The following is a 19,450-nucleotide window of genomic DNA, read 5'->3' as shown; positions in this document are numbered from 1 at the left end:
TCCATGATAAGTGAAAGTTTTTCTGGTATGTACTGTGTCAGAACCATTTACATGACTTGTTTCAATGTGTGTTATGTGGCAGATTAGGTGATTCCCAGAGCTTTGCAAGATGCAAGCATTATACAATAAGAACAAAAGGTGCCACATAGTTTCAAAAGGAGATATATTTGCAAATATACTTAAAATATGTGATAATGTAATGCAACCTGGGATTCTTACTATCAACACTTCGTTTATCTGAGAAAAGGGCTAAGCACCTCCTTTTGAAGCTCATTCAAAATACAAAAGAATGTAGCTACTTACTGAAATTTCCATGGAAAAAAGTTAAGCAATGAGAATTGGAGAGTTTTATGTTTTTACCATCATTTACCTCTTCAGTAATTGAATCTAATGATGAAGTAGCTTCATCATAGAGAATGACTGGGGGGTTCTTCAAAATGGCTCTTGCAATTGCTACTCTTTGCTTTTCTCCTCCTGGTAAAGAAAATTTTGAGAGAGTATAACATAAAGACATATTTTATATTTCTAGTATTTCCATTAATCATAACCGCCAAGTAATAACTTCAATATTTACTTTTACTCTTGATTATTGTTCATTTTACTCAGTTTTAAGAGTCTATGTTCATATATAATATTCCTTGACAAACTATATTCCCTGGAACATTAAAGTGATTCTGGATTCTGACTTCATGGCAGGCGAAAAGAACATAGAGGGGAGGTGACAATTTTGATTCTAGAATTACTTCTTTCACCAAAAATATGCTCATGACATACATTATTTTACATGTACTTTATATTACTTCCCAATGAACAGTGACTTCAGATAGAAAAATTCCAATACGACAGAATCCACAATGCCAAAAACAAATTCAATATATGAAGTCTGAAAACTTGAAGACATGAAACTATGAATATCTAAATTTATTTCTTAATACAACAAAGCACCATTCAGCCAGTATTCTGAAAGATTTTTTTTTACAGAAAGCTATTATTTTCACAGCACTCTTCAATGTTAAGGCTGTATCCTAGGACCTCTAATTTCACCTTAGTTCTTTGCTATAGGGCTCTAGTACAGCAGAATTTTAAAACAGAAAGACTACAGAGGCCCAGAAAAGTTAAGTGTTTGCTTGAGGTCATAGAGCAAGTTCTGGAAGAATCTGAACAAGACTCGACTAATTCCCAGTCCAATGCTTTTTCTTTCACAATATACGAACCCACAATTATTCCTAAATATACTCTAAAGAAAATAAAGCAACCTTTCTTTCTTCACTGGGACTCTCATAGGTCTAAGGCCATCAATCTTACATAAAACTTTGGTTGGAAGTATAAAAGATTCCCTGGTGGCTCAGATGGTAAAGAATTTGCCTGCGATGCAGGAGACCAGGGTTTGATCCCTGAGTCGGGAGGATCCCCTGGAGAAGTGAATGGCTACCCACTCCAGTATTCTTGCAAGCTGCTTGCAAACAGTATGTACCTAGTCAATGTTGTGATGCCAGTTTATAATGAGAAATAAGGATTCATTACAATTCATGTGGATATTCTTCATTCTCTTTTTCTTACCCTCATCTCTAATCTATAAAGCTCCCTCCCAAACTAAACTAGAATGAAGAGCAAATGCAAAGAGTGTAGCATGTTTTTATGAGTTACATTAATACTTTCAGGCACTAGATATCATCATACTTTCAGAATTCAAATAATTCAAGGCAAAGAAATATTTTTATGAATCCTCAAGAAAATTCAGTCATTTTATGATAATCCATTATAAAACTTAATAATCATCTCATAATTAAACACTTAAAATGCAGAAGCCCTAAAATTTACTTGGTCAGGAAAATGAAGCTGGCTATAAGGAAGTATACCAAGTATAAGGAAGTCTAAAGTATCGAAAACATCCCATAATAATCTAAGAAATTATGAGGAGATACACTGTGCTGTGCTTAGTTGCTCAGTCGTGTCTGACTCTTTGCAACCCCATGGGCTGTAGCACACCAGGCTCCTCTGCCCATGGGGATTCTCCTTGCAAGAATACTGGAGTGGGTTGCCATGCCCTCCTCCATGATCTTCCCAACCCAGGGATTAAATCCAGGTCTCTCTCGTTGCAGGTGGATTCTTTACCATCTGAGCCACCAGGGAAGCCCATGATCACTGGAGTGGGCAAGGAATTGAACTGGGGTCTCCTGCATTGCAGGCAGATTCGTACCAGCTGAGCTATGAGACGATACACTATTTACTATCAAATTACTTGTCTCTACTCTTACTTCTTTCCCATGTGAATAATGATCTTGGCTTTCCTTTAAGATAATAAGTTAACACTTATCTCACCATGTATCAGTAACTTACTATTAAGCACTTACAGTGTTTGCAGCTGTGAGTGAAAAAAAAAAAAGAGACCTGCATGATTTTGGAACAGTTACTTCTAGCATGTTGAATTGTTTACAGTGATAGATAGGAAAGTGGGAACTTTGCCAAAAGAGACTAGATTAGCATTAGGTTTGTACTCTGTCATTACATTTTCTACTAAATGGCTCTAACAAAGTTTGAAGGGTGAATATAAGTGGGGGCCAGGTCTAAAATCTTTGATTACCTGAAAGCTTGAGTCCTCGTTCCCCTACTTGGGTGTCATATCCATGTGGCATTCGAAGAATTGCATCATGGAGTCCAGCTAATTTTGCCACTGCATATACTTCCTCGGGTGAAGCACTGATGTTTCCATATAAGAGGTTGTAGTAAATGGTATTATGGAAGAGGACAGCATCCTGGACCAGATTTATATATATACACACATAGATATGCATGTTTCATATTTTAAAAATTCAAATAGTAAAGACATAAAGAGTAAAATGTGATAAAAGGGGTCTTTTATTAATATCATCCCTCATGCCTGCTCCATTTCCCTTCCCAGAGCTAATCACCACGAACCATTTGTTGTGTATCATTCCAAACTTTTTCTGATACATTTATATGCTTAAACATACACCTTTTTTTTTTTCCAACAAAAGTGGGGCCATACTATATAAGTTGAGTTTTTCACTTAACACATTCTGGGGATTGTTCTTGTCAATAACAAAAACCTACCCCATTCTTTTTAACAGTTTTGTGATACTAAGGATGTATCATATTTATCTTATCCATTCCTATACTGACGGATATTAATTAAAACTTTTGCTACTATAAACAATGTTGAAATAAAATATCATTGTATAACTCATATACACCCATGTGTTTCTGTAAGAAGGATTCCTAGAAGCAGACTGATGGGTTACAAGCATACATTTATTTACCCTTGGAAAATTCCATGGACGGAGGAGCCTGGTAGGCTGCAGTCCATGGGGTCGCTAGAAGTCGGACACGACTGAGCGACTTCACTTTCACTTTTCACTTTCATGCATTGGAGAAGGAAATGGCAACCCACTCCAGTGTTCTTGCCTGGAGAATCCCAGGGACGGGGGAGCCTGGTGAGCTACCGTCTATGGGGTCGCACAGAGTCGGACACGACTGAAGCAACTTAGCAGTAGCAGTATGTCCCAACTGTCTTCCAAAAACGCTCCAACAGCGTATACTCCAACCAACAATGTATGAGGGTGCCAGGTCCCCATATTCTCAACAACCCTGGATATTAATAAGTTTTCACTGTTGCTACTTTTAAGGGTTAAATGTGATTTTGTTTAAATTGGCATTTCTCTTATTACTAATGAAATTGAATATATTTTCATATATTAATATTTCAGAAGCTTTTAAATTGGACTTAAAACACAGAAAGCAAAGAATTTATGCATTACAGATTTTGGGGGGGAGAAAGTTCACTGCAAGCATTCATTTGATATTTCAATTTATTCTGCCATGGCACACTAAAGCTAATTTACTTAATGTGAGTATCTACCTCCCAATTTTCTTTCAGTGTCTAATGGTTTTAAGGCAATAGTTAGTAAGATGAAAGAAAATGATTCTATTGATCAACATTAACCAGTACACTCAATTAAGATCTTCTTTAATATCATAATCAGCCCTAGTTACAGATATTATTTCAAATCATATTTTAATAACTTTTACACCTACTACTAATATAAACTTTTCTTGTATGGAGGTGGTAGTTCAATACAATGAGTTTAAAATTCTACAAAGAGAAAATACTTATTTTTAAATATTTTCTATTTAGAAAAAAATTAAAATAAATGCTAACTGGAAATGTTAAAAATACAAAATATATGGTAAAATAAAAGTTAATTAAATAATCCATAATTCCACCAACCAGCAATAACTACTACTAACATGTTGGTGTATTTTCTCCAATTTTTTTCTGTTACATATATTTATTTAATATTATAAAATTGAGATATCACATTTTGTTTGGAACTTTTTTGTATCTGACTATTTTTCCATGATACTCAATACTCTTTACAAACATGATATTTATATTGCTCCTAACTTCTGCTATTATAAACAAACTATAATGAACAGCTTAGCATATAAAAATCTGTTCACTTCTCTGTTTATTTCCTTACTAAAACTTCCTAGAGGCAGAATTACTGTAATAAAGACTAAATATTTTTCAGACTCTTGTTATATACTGCCAATTTGCTCATCAGGAAAGCTGTATGCTTCCTCCAGCAAGAGACTGGCCATTTCACATAGCCTTACCCAAACTAAGACATCATGAATTTTTAAATATTTACCAGTCTGATAGATGAAAAAGTGGTATACCATTGTTGATTTAATTACTAAGATTTCTAATGAGGATGAGCATCTTTTCATTTATTGACCATGTATATTTTTCCTTAGTGAATAAAATGCTTTATTTTTCAAAATAATTCAACATATAGTCTACAAATCACTTAAATCAAAATCACCTAGGAAGCATATTCACAAATGCAGGTTTCTAGATTTCTGCCCTCATAAACCAGAACCACAGTGTGTGAAAGGGAGGACAGGGCAGAGTGGCATGCGTCAGATCACTTGAGGACCTTTTACAAGCTACATAACATGGACAGAGAAGCCTGCCAGGCTACAGTCCATGGGGTTGCAAAGAGTTGAACATGACTTAGCAACTAAACCACCTATGCTACAACTAAGTCCCAGGTCTCTCTATTGGCTTTCAGCATAAGAAAAACTTATAACCTATAAGGCTATCTCCTTCTTATCTTCTCAGAGCTTACTCTGAACTTGTTTTCCCCTACAGTCACTCAGCAAATACTTGTTAAATGCTCACTATGGGTCAGGCACTGTGCTTGGTACTATGGGGACAAGGCATATCAACTTGAAGTTGGCAGCCAAACTGTTTTATAATTTTTATAGATTTACTATGTCAAAAACTGCTAAAATAATAGTTTTCACTTATTGAACAGTTATGTGAGGGACACTGTACTTGGTGCTTTACACATATATCTCTAATCCATATTAATTCTGTCCTATAAGAAAAATGGTATCCTTATTTTACAGATGAGGAAACTGAGGCCCACAACTATACAACATATAAGGGTTAAAGCTGAGCTTAGAATCCAGTTCTGTCTGACTCGTCTTATCTCTTTCCTCTATGTTATGTTTTCTTCCTAAGGCTTAAAAAATCTTCCCATCATGAAGATTTTTAAATTCATGTTTTTTGTTTTTTTGGTAACAGAATATGGCCTGTAGGGCCTAATGCTTCCAACTTAATTAACATATATTGACTCCTTGGATCCAAATTATTCTAGTAAAAGATCCAGCAACCCAACAAATCTTCCCCCAAACAGGTTTTTTTCCTTTTTTAAATACCTGAGGTACTACTCCCACTGCCCTCCGAAGGCTTTCCAGGCTCACATCTTGTATATTTTGACCAGCAAGGTAAATGTTACCCTTTTGAGGCTCATAGAAGCGAAACAATAGCCTCACTATTGTGCTTTTCCTGAAACAGAAAACAAGGAAAGGTTATATAGCTCCGACTGGCATTAAGGAACCCCTATTTTAAACTACAGTAATCATTTTATTATGACAAAGAAAAAATATTACATTGGAAATCATCAATCAATGATGCAAAATTTTATAAACAACTAAATTACCCACCCTGACCCACTACCTCCTACAATGGCCACTTTCTTTCCTGCAGGGACTTCAAAAGATATTCCATTAAGAACTTTCTGCCCCTCAATGTATTCAAAATGCACATTATCAAAGGCCACCGTAGCTGTCTGTGGTGTGATCTGAAGGGGAGATGCCATCGCTTTGTCCTAGCAGGGAAGAAAAAAAAAAGCCACTTTATACACCACCTAGAGTATTGCTATGCATATAATTTTCTAATTCACAGAGATAAAAAGGAAAATAATGGGAAAGGAGAGAGTTTATCAGTGGAGTTAGACCACTTCTATGCATGCTTTTAAAGATCTGTTTTTTTCCTCACTGCTAAGGGCAAAAATCCTGAATGCTCTGATTTCTGATCAATTTGTTTTGGGGAGGAAGAAAGATGGTGGGCAGGAGAGAAAGGAAGTTGAGAATATAAGGAGAGGCAATAACATTTTGTATCATTATTAGCAAAAGTAAATCAAGTGCAAGTACAAATAATTGAAGTTAACAAAATTTAGTGTCTAGGTATAATATTCTTTGCTAATGTTGTAAGGATTCTAAACATAGAAGTAAAAGCTATAACAGCCTTTTAATATACATTATAGTCCCAATTCCTGCAAAAAACAAATTAGCTTGCTAACTTGGTGATATAAGACTGTTATCCCAGAATAATACCATTATGGAATGATGCTTATATGCTTTTAAAAAGGTATTAAATACATTACTTACTTTAATTCGGGTGTCTACCTTGAGTAGAGTAAACAAGGTGTTCATATCTATAAGTGCTTGTCTAGTCTCTCTGTATACAGTTCCCAGAAAGTTAAGGGGTAATGAAAGCTGAAAAAGCAGTCCATTCACCATTACTAAATCTCCAACAGTAAGGGTACCTTAATATGCAGTTGGTAGAGAAAAAAAATACTTTAGATGTCATGAACTTTCCAGTTTAAGATAGAGAAGTTTACAGTTTATTACTGCAGAATAGAGTTCAAAACATACATAATCAGCAACGGTAAGGCCTACTCCAATTCCAAAGCATTTTAACCCATGATTTAGGAATATAGGGAACTAAATATGTGCTAAGTGAAATGGGAAAAGCCCACCCATACACTATACATGATATATAAGAAAAAAGAATGGTTTAAAAAAACAGAAAGAATGGTTTAAAAATGCAGACAGAAATGGAAGGCTGAAAATCTTTCCTTTCTTCCTAAGATACTAGCATAATGTGAAGGAGAATTTTTTAAAAGTATAAATGAAAACATTGGAGCAAATGGATATCATGATTGGGAATGGTAAAACATATATTAAGGTCATACTGAATGAAAGAATCCTAACTGAGCAAGCAAGTTACAGAAAAGAGGGAAGGATATTATTTATTTTTGAAATGTTTTACAAGTGAACAGCTAATAGATAAAAGGGTTACTAGTAATTTTTTTTGTAAGACTGCTCGCACTTTAGTCCTTTGGACTAAACACTAAGGTAATTATACTTTTTTCCAGGTCCACAAGAGAAATTATAAATATTAGATGCTAAAAAGTATGTTACTCCTAAAAGAATCAGATTGTAGCCCCACAAATAGCAATCCCAATCAATGAGAAAATCACTGCTAAACTTGTAGTGTTAAACAAAAGAAAACATCATACCATCAAGAAAACATATTCTGATACAAAAATGAAAGTACTCCAAGGATATTATAGTACCTATTAAATATGCTTTATATTTAAGACTAAAATACATACTCCTTTCATTAATATTTATTTATAAAGGTTAAGTAAAACACTGACAAATGTGAAAACCACAGATCTATTACCTGCCACAATTCCCTGACTGGCGAGCACCATTATGGCTGTTAAGCCAACACTGAAAATAGCACTTTGACCAAAGTTCAGCATAGCCAGAGTAGAGGTACTTTTCAATGAAGCAGCTTCATATGTCTTCAAAAATCCATCATATCTTTGTGCTTCATAATTTTCATTATTAAAATACTACAAAATACATAAAAATAGTAATTACATACAAGTATAATTGGAATCAGACTTCATCTATGGATACAATTTTTTATTGCACAAGAAATTTTAAAAACTAACTTTCAATACATTGGACTATAGTACGCCTGCAGTTTTCCACAATGTACAGTATTTTAAAAGTCCATAAAATTCATCCCTGAAATATTTAAAGAATGCCTAGTTAATTTAAATCCAGATCTATAAACCTGTCAAGGGACTTCCTTCACAAAGCCTTCCCTTGATCCCCTGAGACTCTCTGAATTCACAATTTCATTGCCCCTACACATTATGCCTTCTTGTGTCATCACTAGCATACTTTATTTTAACTCTCCCAATGCTTAGCAAATTCTGGGAGGGCAAGGATTAAACAGCAATCATTAATTTTACTGCCTTCCTCATTACAGGACTTAGCATAGTGCTTTACACACAAGAGGCATTCAGTAATATTTGTTAAATGGAAAAATGAACAAATGAACAAAAAGGAACTATGAAGGATAGAGAGTCAAAACTCAGTGTGCATTCTGAATCAAATGCTAACTATACTGTCACCACCACTTATAAATTAATTTAGAAGGTAAAGTTCTGATGGTGCCACACAAAAAATGAGGTGGTAAGAAAGGGAAATTCCTAAATAAAAGAAAAACAATAAAGTACTATTATTTCATTATACCAAGAGATCCTATCCTAATCTGCAGCTCTAACTTACAGCACCTATAATATTAAATGGCAGAACAAATCTTAGTGCAGTGTGAAAGGAAGAAAAAGTCAAATTAAACATATTACCTTCACAGTTTCATAATTAAGCAGTGAGTCTATGGCAGCATTGCCTGCATCATTATCTGCTTTGTTCATTTCTATTCTAAATTTAGTTCTGTAAGACAAAGATGTGCATAGGTATGGAATGTCTGCTATAGAAGCATAACTAATTTCTTCACCTTGACTGACCTCTGGGGAATACCTTACCTCCACTGTGTGATGGCAACTGTGAATGCTGTGTATGCACCAAGTGTCCCAAGGGTCACCAATGCAAACTGGGCACCACATCTATAATACTGGAAAAGGCAAAAAAAAGAAATGAGCTTAGTCATTATTCCTGTCAAATAGTTTATAATATATAATAGCAAACCTCAAAGATTCTAATTAAAAAAAAGTTGTATATATGAAAAACTAAGTAAGAAAACAAATACCTTAGAAAACCAACTTTAAGTTATACACATAATTTTAATTATAAAATATGCAATGGCGAATCATTATGCCTAAAATGTTATGAATGGTGAATAGCAAGAAGCCTAGATAATCTGAGCATACCAGTCCAAAGTCATATACCATAATGTCTGCTAACAACAAAAAAACTGCAAGCATTTGCTAAATGACTGATCTATGTGTAGAACTGAACAACTCTTTACGATAACAACATGATAAAAGACTTTGGATACAGTCAGTCCCTTGAAGCTTGTGGCAAAATAGTTAAACTGCATAATCCTTCTGGCATCATAGAATTTTGCTTTAAAATCATAAGCATGCAACAGTACCAAAGTTTCAAGTACTAAACATCTACTTACAAGAATGTATGATAAAAGGTTGTCATGAAAAATGTTTTACTTACCAAAACGCCACTGACAAGAGTCACCTCAAACATGATGGGAAGAAGATTAAATACTAAAGCGCTCAGTACAAAACTGATACCCCTTGTCCCTCTGTCAATAGCCTTTGATAAAGCTCCTGTCTGTCTGCTCAGGTGGAAACCCAGATCCAGGTTGTGAAGATGGAGAAAGACATTTTTGGCGATTCTTCGGATTGAATTTTGGGCTACCTTGCCAAATACTGCATTTCGAACTTCATTAAAAAAGGCAGCTCCCGCTCTTGATACACCATCTAACAATACATTCAAGAAAAAACGGGGTGCAAAAACATTAGAATTGTTGCAGTGCAAAAAACAGCAAGGGCTCAGAAAATGTGCAATGAATGAGCATATCATAGAATACTTACACTAAAAGAACCTAGAAAACATCTAGCCTAGTGAGTATTAATTTTTCCACCACTATGAAAATCTTTCATTGTTATTTACCCTCATAAGGTTCCAGATGTTGAAAGATTTTTTCCAAGTAAATACTTTTACTAAATAGCAGCCCAAAAGACCCTGATGCTGGGAAAGATTGAAGGAAGGAGGAGAAGGGGACGACAGAGGATGAGATGGTTGAATGACATCACCGACTCAATGGACATGAGTTTGAGTAGGCTCTGGGAGTTGGTGATGGACAGGGAGGCTTGGCGTGCTTCAATCCGTGGGGTCGCAAAGAGTCGGACATGACTGAGCAGTGACTGAAGTGAACTGAACTGAGCCCATAAGGTCTTATTATAGATAAATGCACAGTATCTGTTGAGGTTTTATGATCTAATTCAATTCCCCCAAGAAACAAACGATAAAATTGATTTCCTGAAAAATCCAAGTGCTTTGACTAAGCATGCCCCAACTCAGGTCTGAATCTCACAGAGTATCCTTTCTATGGCATGGGGACACAAAGCATTATATTCTTTATAAATTACAGATCTGTGTCATGGCTACTGAATATAATTTAAAAACATATTAATATACATATATCATTATTTAGCCATTTCCTATTTAATAGCTAACAACAACAGCAAGAATATAACTATAGTCTTACTAAAAAGATATCTTATAAGGAGTCTATTAGAAGTGGCTGTTATGAATTTAATGTCTTATTTCATGTTATTGCTTTTTAGAACTTAGAAACTTTTATTATATAATTTTTGGAAAGTATATCGTACAAAGAACATTTAAAAATCACATATCAAAAAAATTGCACATAATACCAATATCCAAAATGCTAAGTTGTGTTTGTGATAGAAGGTCATATGCTCAAGTATGATGAAACCCTCTTGAAGAAAGTCAACACCTGTAGACAGATTAAAGAACCACACATACAGCCAATCAGAACTGCTGTTGCCATGGTTGCAACTGTATTTGGTGCATCACTCAGGTTCAGCATGCTTCCCGACATCTGGTTGAGGCTGTCTACAGCATATTTAAACATGAAGGGAACCACAATATTCATGGCCTAAAAACATAAAAGTAGCAATTATCCATCATATACAAATTATTTTTTTTACAAAAGTACAAATATTTACCTTAAACTAGCATTTATGGGACTGTGTAGATACTAACCATTTACCATGGAATCATTTTTCCCAGTTTATAAAGATAAAATCTTTGGCAGTGGGAGAATCATCATTTCAGGATTCCTACCTCACACTGACTGCCATGTTAATATTCATTTACAAGCTATGTGCATTAGTCAAATGCTCCTGCCTTCATGAAATCACCCCTGATCATCCACTCAAAAATGCTTTCTTTGTTATCTAAAATCCTACAGAGCTCATGGCACATACAGCAAATTGCCTTATGTTACAGTTGCTGCTGCTGCTAAGTCACTTTCTACCAAATTCTTGACAGTCTGTATCATATTCCTCTTTCTGTCCCACTTATATTGAGTACAATGCTTTGTAGGTAGAAGGTATTCAATAAATATCTGTAAAATTATTTATTCACCAAAATAACGGTAAAACCGAAATTACACAGCAAAAAGGATCTCAAAAGCAGAGAAATTATAAGTATCTGTGGCTGATTCATTCACCACTGGCAGGGGAAAAAGAAACAACACTGACAGATACATTTGCCCCAGAAAAAAATCCCTTTGCTCCAACACCATATAAAACAAACCCCAATGAATACCAAACTAAACTTTCAAACACCAACCTATTTCTCCATGAGAATACGCCAAAAAAAAAAAAAAAAATTAGGGGTACAATGCTTTCATATATTCAAGATAAGTTAGTCAATCACTCACATTTCACATTTTCTATAAAGTTATACTGTTAAAAACACTAACCATCATTTAGAAAAAGGAAGTTGTAAATCTGGCAGTTTTCTTGGAAGAAATTAAATTCATATACATCAATAATGTGAAAACAATTTTTTATAAGACTTAACAAAAATAATGAAATCCCAGTCCTCGTTAGTTCCATTATTATATCATTCATCTTTGATAAACAGAAAGAATATGGTCAATAAACCTAAGTTTAGCTACAACTGACAGGAACTACGTAAACCTTACCAATCAAGATTTCAAATGTATAAAAATGTCTTAGCAACCAAATAGGTACTGTAACATTTAATATCATTAAAATACACAGCAGATGTTGGAATATTTCTAAAACTCAACACTATGGAAAAATTACTTAAAACTTCAAGATTTATAACTTCCCAAATATAATCTAATAAATAGTTGGTTTCAAGTAACATAAACATTTCTAAGCTCTGATTCCCATATAATCATATATTCTTAGGCGTTTTGCTTCTACTTGAAATGGTCTCCCTGCTCAATTTACCTCTCCACTTTTTTGTTCTTCAAAACCCACTTTGAACTGCCATACGATCCAGCAATCCCACTGCTGGGCATACACACCGAGGAAACCAGAATTGAAAGAGACACGTGTACCCCAATGTTCATCGCAGCAATGTTTACAATAGCCGGGACATGGAAGCAACCTAGATGTCCATCAGCAGACGAATGGATAAGGAAGCTGTGGTACACATACACAATGGAATATTACTCAGCCATTAAAAAGAATACATTTGAATCAGTTCTATTGAGATGGATGAAACTGGAGCCCATTATACAGAGTGAAGTAAGCCAGAAAGAAAAACACCAATACAGTATACTAATGCATATATATGAAATTTGAAAGATAGTAACGATAACCCTATATGCGAGACAGAATAAGAGACACAGATGCATAGAACAGTCTTATGGACTCTGAGGGAGAAGGTGAGGGCGGGACGTTCTGAGAGAATAGCACTGAAACATGTATATTATCATATGTGAAACAGAACACCATTCCAGGTTCAATGCATGAGACAAATGCTCAGGGCTGGGGCAATGGGATGACCCAGAGGGATGGGATGGGGAGGGAGGTGGGAGGGGGGTTCAGGATGGGGAACACATGTAAACCCATGGCTGATTCATGTCAATGTATGGCAAAAACCACTACAATATTGTAAAGTAATTAGCCCCCAACTAAAATAAATAAATGTATTAAAAACAAAAAAACCCCACTTTGAATCTCATTCCCATCATGATGCCTTCTCTAAAATCTGCAGCCCTTTTTGGCACTTTCTATTTTCTAACCTTTCTTTTTTTATATAGTTTAAAGCACAGCATTTATAGTTTTTTTCATATATTTATCACTCACTTTATCTCCAGGTGCATGTGTATGGATAACTCAGTGGAAACCTTTTGCAACAAACAAACATTTTCTAAAAATAGCTATATGAGTCAGCTATGGTGCCTAGGAACCTATCACAAAGGTGAGAGCTGGATGAAATGAGTATTACCTCTAAATTTCAGAAAACTCAGGTTCTGTGATTTTTAATGACTTGTTTAGTAAGCAACAGGGCTGGAATTAAAATCCAGGTCCACTTTGAAATTCAGAATTTTTTCCAGTATACCATAACCATATCAGCAGCTTATAAGGTGGGGCCAATAGTATTTAGTTACTTTTGTACCCTAAAATGGCTAGAGAATGAAATGGCAACCCACTCCAGTATTCTTGCCTGGAGAATCCCACGGACAGAGGAGCCTGGCAGGCTATAGTCCATGGGGTCGCAAAAGTCGGACATGACTTAGTGACTAAACCACCACCACCATCACCCTAAATGGATACTCTTTAAGTGTAATACTTAACCCAGTTACAGCTGGTAACAGCTGAAAAGTATTTAAATAAATTTGCACAAGTAATTTAAATAAATTTGAACAGATTCCAGGTTTTCTGTATAATAAGGCTAAATCCCCTCACTTGCATTCCAGTACCAGGGGCTCTCTGGTGGCTCAATGATAAAGAATCTGCCTGCAATGCAGGAGACACGGGTTCAATCCCTGTGTCAGGAACTTCCCCTGGAGAAGAAAATGGCAACCCAATCCAGTATTCTTGCCTGAGAAATCAAATGGACAGAGGAGCCTGACAGGCTACAGTTCATGGGGTTGTAAGAATCAGTCACAGTTTAGCAACTAAACTACCACCACACTTTTGAGTGCAAGAAAAAGTGATAGTTACAGCTAGCCTGCAATTCTCACAACGCATAGCCCATTATATCTTTGTCATAATTAGAGTAAATTGTCACTGAAACTAATTTATCACCAAGAAAATTGTGCAATTTTATTTTTTTGAAAATGTATTTGCATTTGGTCAAATTGGGAGCATCCTTATAAGCATATAAAGAATTTGAAGTCATCGTTCTGTAGTTAGCACAGTGGTAAGAACATACACTACCTGTAATGATAACTGTTGATTACTGTCAGTTTCCCCATAAAAGTAATTTTTAAAAGAAAAGGAAAAACACCAAAGAAATGGAAAAGATTACATGTAGATGTTATCTACATGTAGACCATTAGTATACCATTACATGTGGACCATAAGTTTATACATGTGGTTTCCACTGATCTTGTGATATTTTGAGGATGTGTTCAGTTGTTCAGTCATGTCTGACTCTTTGTGGCCGCATGGACTGTAGCCTGCCAGGCTCTTCTGTCCATGGAATTTTCCAGGCAGGAATACTGGAGTGGATTGCCATTTCCTACTCTGGGGGTTTTCCTGACCCAGGGATCAAATCCACATCTCTGGTCTCCTTCTTTGGCAGGTGGATTCTGGGACTGGGGATGGTGGTGGCGGCAAATATTGATTTTCCCCTACTGTTCTGCCTTCAGCAGAACTAGACTTAAATCACCTCAGACAACTGAGATTTTCTAACTTTTCATTTTGAAATAATTATAGGCTGACAGGAAGTTGCAGAAGTAGTACAGAGACTCATAACCCTTCACCCAGCATCTCCTAATGATGACATCCATTATATAGCTGTAGTTCAATATCAAAACCAAAAATGTACATTGGCACATTACTGTTAACTAGGCTAAAGAATTCATTTAGTTTTCATCATTTTTAAATGCATATTAGTGTGTGTGTGTGTGGTTTGTATGTGTCGTCTATATGGTTCTCTGCAATTTTGTCCCATGTTCAGATCCATGTAATCATCACAACAATCAACACACAGAACTGTACCATCACCACAAAAGAACTTCCTTGTGCTACTTATTTATATTCCTTCATCAAAGATGATGCATCTATCAATAGCTCATCTCTTTTTACTGCTGAGTACTAGTCCATGGATGTAGCAGAATTTATTCAACCACTCATTCATATCTAAAGGATATTATGGTTGTTTCTAGTTTGGGGCTATTATAAATAAAAATGTTATGAACATTATCATACAGGTGGTCATATGTTTTCATTTCTCTGTGATAAATGCCCAAGTGGGTAATTGCTAAGTCATACGGTAAGCCTACACTGAACATTTTAACAAACTGCCATACTCTTTCAAAGTGGCTGGTACCACTTTATATTACTACCAGCAAAGTATGAATGATCCAATTCCTGTGCATCCTCACAAACATTTGGTATCATCACAGTTTTTTTAAATTTTGAAACTATTTTAATAGGTTTATAGTGATATTTCATTGTGGCTTTAATCTGCATTTCCATAACAGCAAAGATGTTGAACATTTCTGTATGTACTCTCTGCGATTCATATATCCTTTCTGATAAAATATGTTTGTGTCTTTTGTACATTCTATATTCAGATTGTTTTTTTGCTACTGAAATTTAGGAATTCTTTATATTCTAGATATAGGCCTCAGTTGGTTATGTGATTTATAAACGTTTTCTTCCAGTACATAGCTTGTCTTTCATCCTACTGAGGCACCTGAATTCCTACCCCACCTAGAGTCATAAGGAGTCCCTTTCCCTAGGCAACAGTGGAGGCCAAGGTAAGAACTTGGACTTTCAAACTCATTTGCAGAGAAGTGCCATGAGAGGCCTGCTAAACAGAAAGATTCAAATGAGATCCAGTCTCACAGTACCCCAAATGCCCAGGTTTCAATAAAAAAAAAATCACTCATCATCCCAAGAATGCCTAAGATAGCAACTTAAATAAGAAAATGCAATAGACAGAAATATTAGAACTACCTGACTAGAATTTCAGAGTAGCTATCATGAAAGTACTTCAAGGAGCATTTATAAACATGCTTAAATCAACAAAAATAGAATGTCTCAGCAAATAGAGATAAAAGAAGCAAATGAAATATCTGAAACTGAAAAATATAACTGAAGTAAAAATCTGAATGGATGGGATCCATGGCAGAATGAAGAGGACAAAGGAAAGAATATGTAAACTTGAAGATAGAACAATAGAAATTACCGAATATAAACAACAGAGAGAAAATAGACTTAAAAAAAAACAGTAAACAAGACCCAGAGACCTAAGGGACCATAAGAAAAGATCTAGCATTCCTTTTCAGAGTGCCAGAAGAATAAGAGAAAAAGTGTGAAACTGGAAAATGTATTGACAGAAATAAAAACTCCTCTAATTTGGCAAAGACAAACCCAAGAATTCAAGAAGCTGAGCAACCGCAAACAGGGATAAATCCAAGGAAATCCACACTTAGACACATCAAAATTAAACTTCTGAAAGTTAAAGACAAAAAACTACTAAAAGAGCTAGACACAAATAATACATTAAGAGAAAAACAATTTGAAGACAGAAGATTTCCAGGGAGGCTAGCAGGAAGTGGCATTTTTCAAGTGGTAAAAGAACTGTCAACCAAAATCCTATCACCACAAATTAGCCTTCAGAAATGAAGGGAATAGCAACACATTCTCAGAGCAAATAAAACTAATAAGAATTAATTAACAGCAGACCTGCTCTAAAAGCAATGCTAAAGGAAATTCTTCATACTCATGGGAAATGCTAATAGAAGCTGTATGAATCCCAGAATATTAGGAGTGAAGGAAAAGTAACAGAAATGGTAAATATCTAAGCAAATATAGTAGCATATTCTTAAGTTCTATAAAATACATTTGATGGTTTAAAGCAAAAATTAAAATGCTGACTGACAGGATTTTCAATGTATGCGGATGTAATACATAAAATGATTTGTAAACATAAAGGGGGTCTTAGAGGGTGGTAAGGTTTTTACATTTCACTTGAAGCGATAATGTACTGATTCTAAGTAGACTGTGAAAAGTATATTATAATTCCTAGAGCAACCATTAAAAACTTATACAAAGAGACCAAAAGGCACAATAGATAAAATGAGATAGTAAAACCTGTTCAAATAATGCAAAGTATGGTAGGAAAGGTGAAACAAAGCAACAAAATAAAGAGACAACTAGCAGAAAACAAGTAATAAAATAGTAGACCGTTGTTTTCAATAGTTAGGACATGGAAGGAACCTAGTTGTTCATCGACAGATGAATGGATAAAGAAGTTGTGGTACATATATACGATGGCATATTACTCAGCCATAAAAAGGAACACATTTGAGTCAGTCCTAATGAGGTGGATGAACCTAGAGCCTATTTTACAGAGTGAAGTAATTCAGAAAGAGAAAAACAAATATTGTGTATTAATGTATATATATGGCATCTAGAAAAATGGTACTGATGAACCTATTTGCAGGGGAGTAATAGAGATGCAGACATACAGAACAGATCTGTGGATACAGTGGGGGAAGGAAAGGGTGAGACAAATAGAGAGAGCGGCATTGAAACATGCATTACCACATGTAAAACAGATAGCTGGAGCGAATTCCCTGTACCCAAGGAAGCAGTTCAAATCTCGTGCACTCTGACTACTTGGCGGGGGGCAGGCGGTGGCGGGAAAGATGGAGTGGGATGTGGGAGGGAGGTTTAAGAGGAAGGGGACATATGTATGCCTATGGTTGATTCATGTTGATATATGGCAGAAACCAACATAATATTGTAAAGCAATTATTCTCCAATTAAAAATAAATAAATTAAGATAAACTCAACTCAGGCCAGCTCTCAAAAATAAAACAGTAGTGCAAACTCTGAATACATCAGTAATTACCAATACAATTATCATTATAGTGAGCAATATAAATGAACAATTATTAATGCATCAACAAAAAAGCAATGAACAACTGGAAACCAAAATTTTTTAAAATTTACAACACCCCTCCCCACAAAAACAAATCCTTAAGTATAAACCCAGGGTTTCTCAACTTTCAGCACTACTGACATTTAGATAATTTTTTCTTATAGGAAGGGCTGTTCTGTGTACTTCAGGATGTTTAGTCTCTAACCTCTACTGACCACAAGCTAGTAGCACTCCCTGGCACTGTGCAAATGTGGCCAATAAAATGCCTCTAAAGTGTTAAAGTGTCAGTCGCTCAGTTGTGTCCAACTCTTTGTGACCCACGGACTGTAGCCTGTCAGGCTCCTCTGTTCATGGAATCCTCCAGGCAATCTTCCTGACCCAGGGATTGAACCTGGGTCTCCTGCACTGCAGGCAGATTCTTTATTGTCTGAGCTACCAGGGAAGCCCTAGATACTGCCAAATGTCCCCTGAAGGGCAAAATCACCCCTAATTGGGAACTACTGATCTAATCAAATATGTACAGTATCTATATGCTGAAAGCTACAAATGCATATGAAGAATGACAGAAGATCTAAATAAATGGGGAGACATACTGTGTTCATCAACTGTAAGAATCAACATAGTAGGGGGCATCAATTTTCCCCAAATTGGTCTAGAGATTTATTAAAAATCCATTTAAAAGTCCCATCCAGCTTGTTTGTAGCAATGATTGAAGAAAAGAAACTAGAAAAGCCAAAATAATTTTGGAAAAAAAATCAGAAGAACCATACTACCTTTCTTTAAGACGTACTATAAAACTACAGTATGGAAGGCAGTGTGGTGTTGATGAATGGAGAGACACACAGATCAAAGAAACAGAATCCAGAAAATGATGACATACAACCATCTATCTATCTGAGAGAGAATAATGGCTCCCTAGATATCTCCATGTACTAATATCCAGAACCTAGAAGATGATACCTTACATGGTAAAATGCACTTTGTAGATGTGATTAAACTAAAGAATATGAGCTGGGGAGAGTATTCTGGATTATCTAGGTGGGCCAAATATAATCAAAAAGGTCCTTATAAGTGGGAAGTAGGAGCGCCAAAGTAAAGAAAAAAATGATATGACTATAGAATCCAAGAGTTAAGAGTCAAGAAGACTGAAGATGCTGCTAGCTTTAAGATGGAGGAAGGAGCCTCGAGCCAAACGATGCAGGTGACTTCTAGAAGCTGGAAGTGAAAGTGAAAGTGACTCAGTTGTGTCTGACACTGAGACCCCATGGACTATACACAGTTCATGGAAATCTCCAGGCCAGAATACTGGAGTGGGTAGCCTTTCCCTTCTCCAGGGGATCTTCCTAACCCAGGGATCAAAACCAGGTCTCCCACACTG

The 19,450-nt window shown here is 35.6% G+C and overlaps 1 protein-coding gene across 3 annotated transcripts in view; it reads right to left on the bottom strand.

Moving 5' to 3' along the window:
- The window catches only part of ABCB7 (ATP binding cassette subfamily B member 7), a 121,921-nt gene that overhangs the window by 16,151 nt on the left and 86,320 nt on the right, over positions 1-19,450 (bottom strand). For all 3 annotated transcript variants that reach the window (XM_081567898.1, XM_081567900.1, XM_081567899.1), the window contains 10 exons: positions 10,987-11,119; positions 9,646-9,914; positions 9,003-9,091; positions 8,823-8,910; positions 7,844-8,018; positions 6,763-6,920; positions 6,037-6,200; positions 5,749-5,878; positions 2,585-2,756; positions 371-474 (listed from right to left, as the gene is read on the bottom strand). In XM_081567898.1, the coding sequence (XP_081424024.1) occupies positions 371-474; positions 2,585-2,756; positions 5,749-5,878; positions 6,037-6,200; positions 6,763-6,920; positions 7,844-8,018; positions 8,823-8,910; positions 9,003-9,091; positions 9,646-9,914; positions 10,987-11,119 (1,482 nt within the window). The remainder of the gene's footprint in view (positions 1-370; positions 475-2,584; positions 2,757-5,748; positions 5,879-6,036; positions 6,201-6,762; positions 6,921-7,843; positions 8,019-8,822; positions 8,911-9,002; positions 9,092-9,645; positions 9,915-10,986; positions 11,120-19,450) is intronic.

This window comes from Giraffa tippelskirchi, chromosome X, assembly GCF_054371585.1.
Source record: "Giraffa tippelskirchi isolate mGirTip1 chromosome X, T2T-mGirTip1v1.2.pri, whole genome shotgun sequence".
In the NCBI taxonomy this organism is placed as follows: Eukaryota; Metazoa; Chordata; class Mammalia; order Artiodactyla; family Giraffidae; genus Giraffa; species Giraffa tippelskirchi.
Note: the sequence above shows the minus strand (reverse complement) of the source record. Positions and strands in the feature narration are given on the sequence as shown.